The sequence below is a fragment of the Lagopus muta genome, chromosome 2 (genome assembly GCF_023343835.1).
Source record: "Lagopus muta isolate bLagMut1 chromosome 2, bLagMut1 primary, whole genome shotgun sequence".
NCBI classification, from domain to species: Eukaryota; Metazoa; Chordata; class Aves; order Galliformes; family Phasianidae; genus Lagopus; species Lagopus muta.
In genome coordinates, this window is record NC_064434.1 from 50,832,656 (window position 1) to 50,845,409 (window position 12,754).

General features: G+C 40.3%; 1 protein-coding gene across 7 annotated transcripts in view; it reads left to right on the top strand.

The window, feature by feature from the left end:
• Positions 1-12,754, top strand: part of NCOA7 (nuclear receptor coactivator 7) — an 84,796-nt gene that overhangs the window by 50,231 nt on the left and 21,811 nt on the right. For all 7 annotated transcript variants that reach the window (XM_048934965.1, XM_048934962.1, XM_048934963.1 and 4 more), the window contains 4 exons: positions 9,016-9,095; positions 9,978-10,085; positions 10,999-11,100; positions 12,190-12,315. In XM_048934965.1, coding sequence (XP_048790922.1) covers positions 9,016-9,095; positions 9,978-10,085; positions 10,999-11,100; positions 12,190-12,315 — 416 coding nt within the window. The remainder of the gene's footprint in view (positions 1-9,015; positions 9,096-9,977; positions 10,086-10,998; positions 11,101-12,189; positions 12,316-12,754) is intronic.

The following is a 12,754-nucleotide window of genomic DNA, read 5'->3' on the forward strand; positions in this document are numbered from 1 at the left end:
ACAGATTTTCTTAAACAAAACTTTTAATGCTATGGTGTGCATCTTGCCATCTTAGCCATGGGAGCCACATAGTTGCTGGACACTTGCCAATCTGTGTGAGGCTCTTGTACCTCCACACTGTCTCTGCAGGGTTTGTGTGTCCTGCTGTGTCCCCCTCTGTTCTGCCTAATGTGGAAGTGCCAGCAAAAGAACAGCAGTGATGCCTCCCTGTGCCGCATCTCCTTTTGCTTTGCATTTTAGCACAGCATGTTCAGATTGTAATCAACTGTTAAAATCTGTTATACGTGGCATTGCTTTGTGCCCCTGCAGTTTAAACTGGAGCACCTAAACCCATACTTCGTGAAGGAAGAAGTAGGTGACTGTAAGAGGAATTTAAGCTCCTTGAAAATATTTTCCGTTTTCCATGTAGAAGCTGCAGTATATGAATATTGAATGAATCTCAGTTTCTGAATTCTTACTTAAATGTTGCTGAAAATACGAACTCAATTTATAGTAGAAGGAGTTACTGCCTTTGTTACATCAGTTATTGGAACAGATTGTGACTTTTTGAAGCCCTCTGTTTTCTGGAGATCTCTTAATTTAAGACATACCTGAAAAATAGCTAGCATTGAACTACAATCAGCTGTTAATGAGAACAGGGAAAAATTATCAGGGTGTGGATATTTCAAAATAGACACAACTGGATTTTTATTGGTCTAGGAATTACCATTCTCCTATGGCAGAAGTTTCAATAACTGAAAAGTACAGATGTGATCATGGTGAATGACGACAGATTTATTGCTCTAGATTTCAGCAGAGAAAGAGGAGCCAAATGATAATATGATTCAGTAGAGTGAAAAATAGAGAAGTAAAGGTGAGGGCTTGACAGGAGGTTGTCAGAGAAGTGGAAGCAGAACTGGAGAACAGACAGCTCCTATGAAGGTGAGATTGACCTGCACTTGACAATAACTGAAAGCAGGGCTTTGTTACATGTAATAATTTCAGTATCTATGCTGTTCAGCAGGATAGCTCAAGAATAATGAGAAGAAAATTGCTTGGGGGGGCAAAGTGAAATCATTCCATATTCAGCTGCTCTGTGTATATAGCTTTGTTCAATGTTATTAAAATGTTGGTTTAAAAAGTAGAGATGAAAAAAATTGTTCAGATAAATTGATTTGTCTCCCCTCTTCGTCATCAACCAGTCCAACCAAGACTGGAATATTCTTGAATTCTTTGTGTCTCTCTATAATGACTTAAGTGATACTTATTGTACTATGTCTCTGTCAAGATAGTTGGCATTGAGCCTCATTCACTGATAAGAGGAAGCTTTGTCTGTGTAATCTCTTAAGCAGTGTTCCGATTAGGTTACTCCAAGTGATAACTGTCCTCTTCTGAGTTTATTGCCTTGAAGATTCTTGCGAGTTGCCCACAAGTTTTCACTCCTTAGTGCTTGGTTCTCAGGCTGTAAATAGTATAATTTTATTTCTTCATAGAGATGGATTGTCCCAAAATGGTAGTGAAGTACTCAGCGATGTGGAAAAATATCTAATATATTACAGTTTTAAGGAAACCCTTGTTATGTTATTGCATAAATTAATGACACCTTTGCATCTTGAACACTGCATGTAGTTTTTCTTCTTCCATCCCAAGAAGGGCATATTAGAAAAAGAAAAAATCAAGAGACAGCCTTTGTGATGAGAGGAAATAGGAAGGAGTGTGGAGTATGCTAGTACTTGTCAGCATAAAAAAATGTCATTAAAAAGGAAGAATGTATAGAAACTGTGACGTGATATGCAAAAGGGGACTTAGGATTGTTTATTTGTTCATCCTTTAGATAATATAAATCAGGATGCTCAGTGAAAATAATCCTTTTTAAATTTTAAGTAGAAAAAGAGAAGCACTGGTTTATGTAGTGCACGATGGTATATTATGCGGTTCACTGTCATAGGATCAGTGTGAGGGTCTTTGGAGTGTAGAGGGACTGGGCAGACTTGTGGATGCTGTTCCTTTACCTTGAGAAATCCATAATTTCTAGAAGCCTAGGAAACTGGTCAGAGAAAAAATTTGTGGTTGCATGCTGCTGAAGTCTTTGTTAAGACAGAGATTAATAAGTAAAATGGACTTTTGGTCCAACTGAGCTATTGCCTCTGTTCTCTTAGGCTACTGAGTTTATTTACCCAGTGTGGGAAGCAGTCAGTCCTTCAACTCTTTGTTTACTTCTGTGTTTCTGATAGCATTACTGGACGTCAGCTATCTGGCCAGTTCAGGTATCATAATTGGTATGAAAGCTCCTCATGTTGATTCTAGCCAGTTGCAGGTCAGTCCATAACAGCAGTGGAAGATGGTACCTTGCACTGACACATCATATGCAGATAAAAGCAGCCCAGGATTCTGTTGATGCTTCTTGACCTACTCTCATCTCTTTATACAACTTTTTATATAGTTGCAGAGGTGTAATTCTTCTATTATCATGTTCTGGATAATAAGCTTACTGACCTCTTACTCCTTCAATAGTTGTTTTCCAAATTATTGCTAGGTAACTCTTTTTTTTTTTTTTTAAAGGTCTCCTATAGGATTACAAAACGAAATATGGACAGTCTGCTAACTGAGTCAGGTATAAATATATCAAGGGCAGAAAAAATTCCATTCCAAACCTATCAGTTTTTAATAGGCATGTATTTTCTTGCATGTTCTCACTCAGCATTCTTTTTCTCATTGCTGAGTAATTTTACTATTTTTGCATGATTCTCATTTTACATGTTTCCTGAAAAGATAGAGAGGTACAGTCCACCCACTCTGCCCTTTTCCTTCATATGCTATATGATTCCATTTGCATTAACACCTAGTCAGCTATCATATTTGTACAATGCCATGTTAAGTATATGCGTAATGCAGGAAATCTTGCGGGGCAGAACTCTGAGTCACTTCACCACCAAGCAGATGTCCAAGTTCAAAAAGTAGCCAGTGGCTTGTATTTTAGAGCTTGTGAAGATACGCATCTCTTCCATTTCTCTGCCTGAAAGCAATGTGATTACTGAGGATAAGCCTGACTAGCCTTTATCATACCTGTGTGTGCTCTGGGTGCCTTTGGGATTACTGCCTTCAAACAGTCAAAAAAGCTGGTGTCATGAAGAAGAAACTGGAGAAAATAAGAGAACTGGCGAAGTAATATATTGTTTTTCTATTTTATAATTCTTCATGCAGAGTGTAGTTTGTGACCTTGTCCCAGCTAAGTGTACAGTAAGTAGAGAGGGCAGCATTTGCCAGGCTTAATGGATTCACTGGAATTATTTCTTCTGATACTCTGATTTTTTTATTTTTTAAATAATTTCAAAGCTATACATGAAAAATCAAAACCGTCAAATACTGAAGACTTTTCGCCTTGGAAAATGATATGATGTTGTTTGGTGAGGTGGTTGCAGCCAATGTAAGAATGGTATCCAGAATCCATTGTTCTGTGGGACTTTAAAAAAAAATAATAATAATCTGAAAAAAAGTGTCAAATTGTGGTTTTGCAGAACAGGGATAAGCATATTGTAATAGCTTCTTTTAGCCTATGCAGTTAAGAGTCTGTAGGTGAGAGATTAGCAACTGCACGCATCTTGCCTTCAGGAGGTATGTAAGATATTTTTTCATGAGAGAGGAAGGATAGAAAGCAATAGCTTTTACTATTACTCTGAGACAAAACTTTGCTCTCAGTAGCATCAGTCTCTTGTTTGTATGGCTCTCTTGATGTGTGTGTGGATATTGAAGTCATTCACTCTGCATGCTTTGAAGAGATATGTAATGAGTTACCATTACATATCTCTTCAAAGCATGCAGAGTACCTGTCTCCTGACTTGTGTCCTTCACGGAAGAGTAGAAGTGAACTTGTGGCAGCACAGGAGACAGCTTCGCATTATTGTATCTAGGAAAAGCCACAATAAAAAGTAACAGTTTTAAGAAATGGTAATTGTTTTGATAGGCACTGAAAAATTGTGAAATTCCAATACTGAAGATAGGAGGAGGTGACATGACAATTCTTTAATCTTTAATTCAGCTAACAGCACAAACACTTCTTCATAGAAACATTTAATTTTAAGAACCAGAATCTGTCAGATAAACGAATTAATCCATCAGAGCTGAAGTAAATGAAGATACTGTGTGAAATATTCTCTTGTCATCTTGGAAAATTACTTAAATTAAGTGATGTTTATAAAACTCTGAAAAAGATATCTAGAAAATAACTATTCCCAGTGTGCAAAGGAAAGTTGTTTTTTTTCTTTTTAAGAAGTTCATAAATATATTCCAATTTTATATCTGTATATGGTGTTAATGTTTTAGCTGCAAAATTCAACATATATTTGTGCACCTAGCTAGTAGAAAAAGCAAGCCACTGAAATGGTTGGGGTTCTTTAGGATGCGTTGACCTTTACCGGAGAAAGAAGGGCTGCATTATATTTATTCTAAGCTCAGCTCATCTTTTGAACTCCTTTTGTCTTTAGTTTGTCTGTACTGTTTTGGATGTTCAATTGTGTATCTAGATAAGTTTACTGTAGTGCTTCACAGTTCTGTTGCAGACTCTACTGAACAAACAGACCCACAGTTCTATCAGCCAAGAACTGTGCACATATAATGCACAGCCAAGTGCATTATATGTCTTCTTGCAACAGTATTGTAGGTTATAGCTTTTGACTGTATGATACTTTATAATTTCCAAGCTGAAGTAGCTAATGCAGTTGAATGTACCTGAAAAGTAAGGTGTTGCAACGGGAAATGAGGTGAGAGAGAGAGAAACCATACTTTCTCAGGTAAGAAGCTGTAAAGTAGAAAGTTACCTGTATTGGCGTACTCTTTTGTGGTCTCCTTATGCCACAATGACTTAGGGGTTGCTAATGTCATCAGCTGTCAGTCATCTCTCCAGTCTTCCAAAGCGAAAGTCTTGGTATCAGCTAAACAGTTTTAGTTCCAAATAGCAATGGCTCTACTGGGAACTGTATTAGTATTCTTCCCATTCGCACACAAACTTAACTTCATGTTCAACAGGCATAAATTCTGCCTCTTTCACTCCATCTCTCCAGATTACTTTATTATTATTTTTTCCTCTAAGGAAAAAATTGATTGATGATGCCTATATAGTTAGTATTCATGCATGTTGTTTCAAGCTAAGAAAGAGTTAATGTATTTGAAAATTTGTCTACTTTTTGCAGATAGACAAAATGATTTAATAAATTTACTTGTTCTGACAAACCTCGTCTCTAGTGATGGATGACAGGCAACTTACAAAGTTTGCCTTTATATTTGTGTTACACAGTTTTAATGATCCTGGAGTAACTGGAAGAGTATCTCCTGAATAGCATAAAACAATCATCACAGTTTAGGTGGAAAGAGAGACCTACTACTCCACCTGGGCTGTCATAAGTCCACGAGGCCAGATGGGACACACCTAGGGATGCTGAGGGTGATGCTGTTAGAGGTGATTCCCAAGCCTCTTTCAACTGTCTGAGTATTCCTGGTCAACTGGAAAGGTCCATGAGGATTGGAGGCTTGCCAATCATAGGATCATAGAATGGCTTGGGTTGAAGGGACCTCAAGGATCATCAAGCTCCGAATCCGCCTGCCACATGCATTAGGAAGTATTACTTTTCAGAAAGGGTGGTCAGGCACTGGAATGGACTGCCCAGGGAGGTGGTGGAGTCACCGAGCCTGGGGGTGTTCAAGGAAAGGCTGGATGTTGTGTTGAGGGACATGGTTTAGTGGGAGCTATTGGGAATAGGTGAACGGTTGGACTGGATGATCTTGAAGGTCTTTTCCAACCTTGGTGATTCTATGATTCTAGTGGTCCACCCATCAAATCCACATCCTTCCAGTTTGAAGATAAAGATGTGATGGGGGACCACGTCAAATGCCTTGCTCATGTCTAGGTAAATGACATCAGTCACCTTCCCCCTGTCCACCAATGCCATCACCCCATCATAGAAGGCCACCAGATTGGTTAATCATGACCTTCCCTTGGTGAAGCCATGATGTCTATCTCAGATCACATGCTCATTCCTCATGTGATCTAGCATGTCATCCAGGAGGATCTGTTCCATGATCTTCCCAGGCACAGAGGTGAGACTCGGTGGCCTGCAGTTTCCCAATGTGTCCCCAGTATGACTCCCATCTACAGTAAGGATCATGCAGAGGTTCTGGAGAACTACAGGCCTGTCAGCCTGACCTGGGTTCCAGGAAACAGAGCATCTTGTGTGAGATCACGTTACGTGTGCAGGACAACTAGGGGATTAGGCTGAACCAGCATGGGTTCATGAAAGGCAGATCCTGCTTGCCAAACCTGATCTATGGCTGAGTGACCCACCAGGTGTGGATGAAGGAAAGGCTGTTGACACAGTCTGCCTAGACCTCAGTAGTGCCTTTGAACTGTCTCCCACAGTATTCTTCTGGAGAAGTTGGCAGCCTATGTCTTGGATGCGTGCTTTTTGCTGGATAAAGAACTGGCTGGAGGGCTGAGCTCAGAGAGTGGTGGTGAATGGAGTTAAATCCTGCTGGTGACTGGTTATGAGCAGTGTTCCCCAGGGATCAGTATTGGGACCTGCCTTGTTTAGTATCTTTATTGGTGACCTGGAAGAGGGTATTGAGTGCACTCTCAAGTTTGCAGATAACGCTAAGTTGGGACGAAGTTTTGATCTGACTGGTGTAGGAAGGCCCTTCAGTATGATCTGGACAGGCTGGGTTGCTGGGTTGAGGCCAATGTAATAAATTCAACAAGACTGTGCCAAGTCCTGTATTTTGGCTGCAACAACCGAAGGCAACACTACAGATCTTGGAGCAGAGTGGCTGGAAGACTGTGTGGAAGAAACAAATCTGTGGTTTGGTTGGCGCTTGGTTAAACATAAGCAAGTGGTGTGCCCAGGTAGCCAGAAAGGCCAATGACATCCTGCGTCAGGGGAGGTTCAGGTTGGGTATTAGGAAAAATTTCGTCTCCAAAAGAGTGGTCAGGTGCTGGAGTATGCCTATTGAATCATCATCTCTGGTGATGTTCAAGAAATGTTTAGATGTGGTACTAAGGGACATGGTTTAGTGAAGAATTATTAGGGTGGTTGGGCTAGATGATCTTGGAGGTCTTTTCCAAGCATGGTGAATCTATGATTCTGTAACTCATTGTTAGTTGGGAGAGTTTCTTTTGATAGTATTGTGATCAGCAATTGTACTTAAATAATGGATTAGAGAGGTATCTATTATTTGCTACTGTTGGCCATCATTGGCATTGTATTTTTGATGGTTTAATACTGTGCACCCCTAACTCTTCTCACTACCCTCTTTTTCTTTCTTCATCATCAACTTTGACCTGAGTACGTTGATGGCAGTGATAAAAATACAAGTGGTCAGAAAAAGGCAATTAGAATGCTAATTCTAAAAGTTCACCTTGGGTCTCTAGTCTCAAAGATGAAATGACTGAGATCCCTAAATAGCGTTCTGCTCCAAAACACTACTGGATGGCAAAAAATCACCATCATCCTAATAATGTTCGTCATCCTACTACTGCCCTTCAGGCTACTTGTGCTATCCATGCATATTCAAACTGTGTATTTGGTCCTTGCATGCTTTCTGCCTCCTTGATGGGAAGATTTCATTGCTATCTCTAATATTGTTAACCACGGCCCTTCTCATGTCAGTGTCCTGGGAAGACCATTGGTTGTGTCTGCAGTACTACGTGCAGGTATGCTCAGCTGAGCACACTGAGTATTGTTTGTGCAGGCCTCTGCAGGCTGAAGAAGGTCCCTGAGTGTGTGCCCTCAGTGTTCTGAAAGCACTGTGTTAGTCCGTGCACCAGTCTCAAGGTGGAAACCAGTTGCAGAAGGGCCAGGTGTGACTCTTGTGGGCCCCTCCCTTCTGTCTGTGTACATTACAGTTGGTTATATGAGCTCTCTCCCTTCTTTTTACTGCTGTCTGCCTCTCATTCCTTGGAAATAGCAAAGGTTGCAATGCAGCCTGAATGCAAGCCAGGAGCCCTGCTTTGCTGTCCCTCATCCTTCCTCCCCTGGCCTTCTACCCAGGGCTGCTGGTTTGCACAGCAGAGTATCCCCCAGGAGGGCAGTGTCCCCAGGACCCTGCGACTTGGTCTTCTGGGCCTGGCCCTGTCTTCTCCCCTCTCCCACCCAGGCCAACCTGCAACACTGAGGGGCTGGGGGCACGCAGGGCAGCCATGCACAGTTTCTCCACCCCTCGGCCTCGCTCCTGGAGCTGGGGCTGTGTACCAGCCTCACCCCCACCACCAGGTAGGTGGACACGGGTCCTTGGTGCAGGGTGAGCCCATGAAGATGGAGCTCAGGATGGGTTTAGGCTGGGTGGGTGGTGAGTTGGATTCTCTGGTTTTTGGTTTTGCTGTCCCTCTGCTGTGGTAAGAGTGAAAAGGAACAGCCCTGCTTGCACTGCCAAGTGCTGTGTGTGCCTCTCTGGTTCTGCAAGGGGTTGTGCAGGTACACTCAGTTTCCTGTGCGTTAGCTGGCAGAAAATGTCTCCTGAGCAACTTTTATGCTTATACTACTTAACACTTTTTTTTTAATGCTTTATGCTCACCCGTTTTATAGGACTGCTAGAATACCTCAAGCTTCAGAGTTGAAAAAAGCATCTAATTATGAAGTACTGTGGTGTGTAGTGGTGAAATGGTGGTTAACCAATATCTGTTGTGATTGTATTGGTGTAGAATCAGCGCATATCTTCATAAGCTGGTTTCTCTCTCTGCCATGATAGCAGCTTATCACTCAAAATGCTTATATCCGTTAACAGAATTGCACAGTAATCATGGAAGAGCATGGGAGCAGTTTGGCACTGATACATTATCACGTACAGAATTCTTCTAGAGTTCCTGAGTGATCACTAATTGTGCTGCATTTAATGAAGAGTTGCCTGCTTTGCAATTCCTGTTAATTAATAGATATTTTGATGTGTCTTTCCATTTGCAGCTATAGTTTGCGCATCCTGTAAATCTCTTTTGAAACATGTTGATACACAGACGTCTTAAAAGTCAATTATAATCTTCTTCCCCCTCTTTAGATGACAATCAAAACAAAACCAATGAAAAGAAAGAGAAGAAGATGGTTTCTCAGAAGCCCCATGGTACCATAGAATATATTGTAAGTATTGCACTGTGGTTTGTTTGTATCTTCTTTTTGAAAGTGGAATTGTTGAGCTTGACAGTGAGCCAGTGACATAAAGCAGAAAGCATGAAATGAATACTAAATGATATGTATGTATGTATCTCAGTAGGATTTGTTCCAGTGATCGTTGTGTGAGGAGAGCTGGGCTTGCATCCAGAACTGCAGTTCAGCCCAGGTGCTCTGCCTTTTCTCATAGCTGCCAGTCCTGTTTTTATTTCTGCAGTGTGACCCTGTAATAGGATAATTGGTTTTGTTACTTTGAAAAATACTTCCAGTGTTGCTCAGGGGCATCAAATATATGCTTGACCCTGAGATGACTGTGCAATCTTTCGCTAAGCTGGAACACTGAAAGAGCATTCTGCTGCTTCACAGCTGGGAGAACTACCTCTGTGTGGAAAGTCCCTATGTGCCATCCAGGGCCCCTGAACAACACTTGCACTCAACCCACACCCAATGTGACTGTAGAAAGCTTGTGTCCTAGCTGGGAACAAAACAAATGTCTGACTTACTAAGACTGCTGAAGGTGATGAGTTTTCCAATGGGTGTCCCCTTTCTCCATTTGCCATTCTAGTTCTAATTAGAGTACTGATGCTTTAAAGTTCTGTGACAAAACGAGTGGGGCATCTATAACATTTCCATTTTTTATCTATTGCATTGTATGAGAGAGGTGGGTTTTTTTGTTGGTGGTGGGTTGTTTTTTTTTCTTGTATTGACTTTGGCTTATCATATGATCTGTTGAAAAGGGAGTGTCTTCTGTCATCGAATCTATTCTCTGCAAACAGTTTTAGATGGTTATAGTCCAGCTGTTACACTGTATGTGAGTGCTACCTTTATCTTAAGCTCCAACTCTTTCTTCAGGCTGGAAATCAGGACACCATAAACAGCATAGCATTAAAGTTTAACATCACCCCAAACAAGCTTGTGGAACTCAATAAGCTTTTCACACATACAATTGTTCCAGGCCAGGTAAATCTTTTATGTTTTATATATCTCAAATCTGATTATTTGCTATGTATCTGAAGCTTTTTATTGCTTTCTGCATATGCTTAGGTACCTAGATGCAAGGATAATGGACAGTAATTTAGATCTCTCAAATGGCAACTTTATGTGGAGCTGGTGGGGGGAGAGGGGAGAGTACTTTTATAATTGCTGTATCTGATGTCCATTATTTATCTGTTGTCACTAAAGCTTTAAGAGAACTCTGAAGCTCAAGAAGAGAATGGAGCTGTTGTAAGAGAATAGAATTCATGGAAAGGCTAGGTAAATTATATTATATGATGCATTAAAGAATTAGAGACTTAGACACAATCATTGAAATGGCTCTTCGCCATTATTTTGGAGATGAGTCAGTCTCCTGTAAAGTGGGAAATAAATAGACTGCTTTTGAGAGAGTCAACTAAAAGAAATGCAAACGTGAAGGCTAATACATGGCTCCTGAAGAGCAGAACTCCGAAGTATCCTGATCTGCAGATGGGAAAACTGAGTCACAAAGAAATAGCAATACCAAAAAGACAAAAGCTGGGATTAAGCTAAATGATTTTGTTTCTCAACATCTTACACAATTTTTCAGCTGCTAGTTTTGTGTTTGTAATCGTAGCAGGAGAACATGGAACTATAGTTTTGGAGGGAAAAAAGATCCTCTTTGCATGGGGAAAATGTGTTACTTTCTAGCTTGCTCTGCAAAACAAAATGCAGAACTAGATTCTGTAATTAGACCGCACATACTCCACCATCACCACTAATGTGGAGAGATTCTGGAATTTGAAGTAGTTGAGTGTATTGCAATCATGAACAATTGATATTGAGTTGTCCTTCTAGTAGAGCATTGTATTTGTAGTGAATAATTTTTTAAAACCAGTCTTAATGTTTTTGTATTTAGATTCTCTTTGTACCAGAGACAAGTGTTTCCAGGCTGCCTTCTTTCAGTCCTGGTGCTCCCATTTCTCCTTCATCATCAGATGCCGAATATGATAAACTCCCTGTAAGTCAGATGTTGGTTCACACTAGTCTTATGTTCACAAAACATTTACTAAAGCTGAGATTCAGGAGTGTGTAAATAGCTGTTTTTTGAAGTTACAATTCTGACCTCATGCATAGTGTTATTGATTACTGTTATTGAATAGTGTTAAGTAATATTTTAATGTGCTGCGGTACAAATTTTACCGCTTTACAATAATCAAAATTAAGGGTTCTGTCTGAACAGATAAATCAAGTACAAGATCACTTGGGCCTGGAGCATCACAGCAGTTGGAAATAGTTTGTGGTTTCTAAAGAATGAAAAGTTGGATGTGGAGAAGTATTTACTGTTTCACCCTGGAAATTTCTGTACTGCTCTGCAGTCTTTCTGCTCTGTTCTGCAACCTTAAGCCTGCATGGGGATCTCTGCATGGAAGTACTAGTTTGCCAGAGAAGTCAATTTCTTGCTAGCAAGTGTACTGTGATTGCACCCATATAAGAACCAGACCACTGGATTTAATCTTGCTGAAAGGCCTTGGTGTAGCTGAACTTTCATTTTACTTGGCAGGGTGGTTGTAATTAGTGTTTTCAGGGAATGAGCTGTTCATCTGCTGATAATAAAGCAATTAGACATTTCAAATTCATAACTACTTAAGAGAGAAAATGGAGTGAAGCTTGGAGTGAATCACTGTGTTTAACTTTAGTCCTACTCCTCTGTGCCCTCTACATGGGAATCATACCAGTGCCAGTGGGATGCACTGTGTGTGGAAATCTTCAGCATGGATGGGGTAGCAGGACTAGCCCTCTCCTAATGAGAATACCTCACTAAACACAGCAGACTTACTTGACCTGACTTTTGAGTTTCTTGCCTGTTATTTGGAAGAGTTTTTTATAATGTAAGATTTTTCCTCCTTATGACATACTGCATTATGCGTGTGCATGTATCTACGCATGCATGATCACCAGTTTTCTTCCTATTAATAAAAACAAAAGAACAACAAAAAACATTGGATAAGCTTGATTTTTTTTTTTTCTTTTTTTTTTTAGTTGCTTGAAGTATAGAAGTAGATAATGTTGGTCCTGTTGTTCTGCACTAAGCTTTTTCTTTTTTAAGGATGCTGATTTGGCAAGAAAGGCCTTCAAACCGGTTGAGAGAGTCTTGTCTTCCACTTCAGAAGAGGATGAGCCTGTGGTTGTCAAATTTTTAAAAATGAATTGTCGTTACTTCACAGATGGTAAGGTATGTAGAACTTGGACTCTGGTGACGTGTTTTTTTTGTTTTGTTTTGTTTTTTTTTTTTTAAGATTCTTTGAATGCAAAATCTGTGTGTTTAAGTGAGAGATGAGTACTGTGACAGCCAGGCATTACTGTATGTTTGTAAAGAATGTAATGTTGCAGTGGCTTTATCTGTCACTGCTGTGTTTATTGCTGTCATGGCAATATGTGATATGATTTTCTTCTTTCCTGTTTTGCATCTGTTACAATAACCACTTTATGGAGAAGCAGCTCTGCTAACCACCTTCATTCCTTTATCATGCCTTGACCAGAAATATCTGCTTCAGAGTGTACTGTTAGACACAGAAAACTACATTTCAGAGCTCAGACAAGTCAGGATTAGTTGTCCAGTTGCATCAAGTTGTGCAACAGCTTCATAAGAGATAAACGCTTGTCTATCTTGT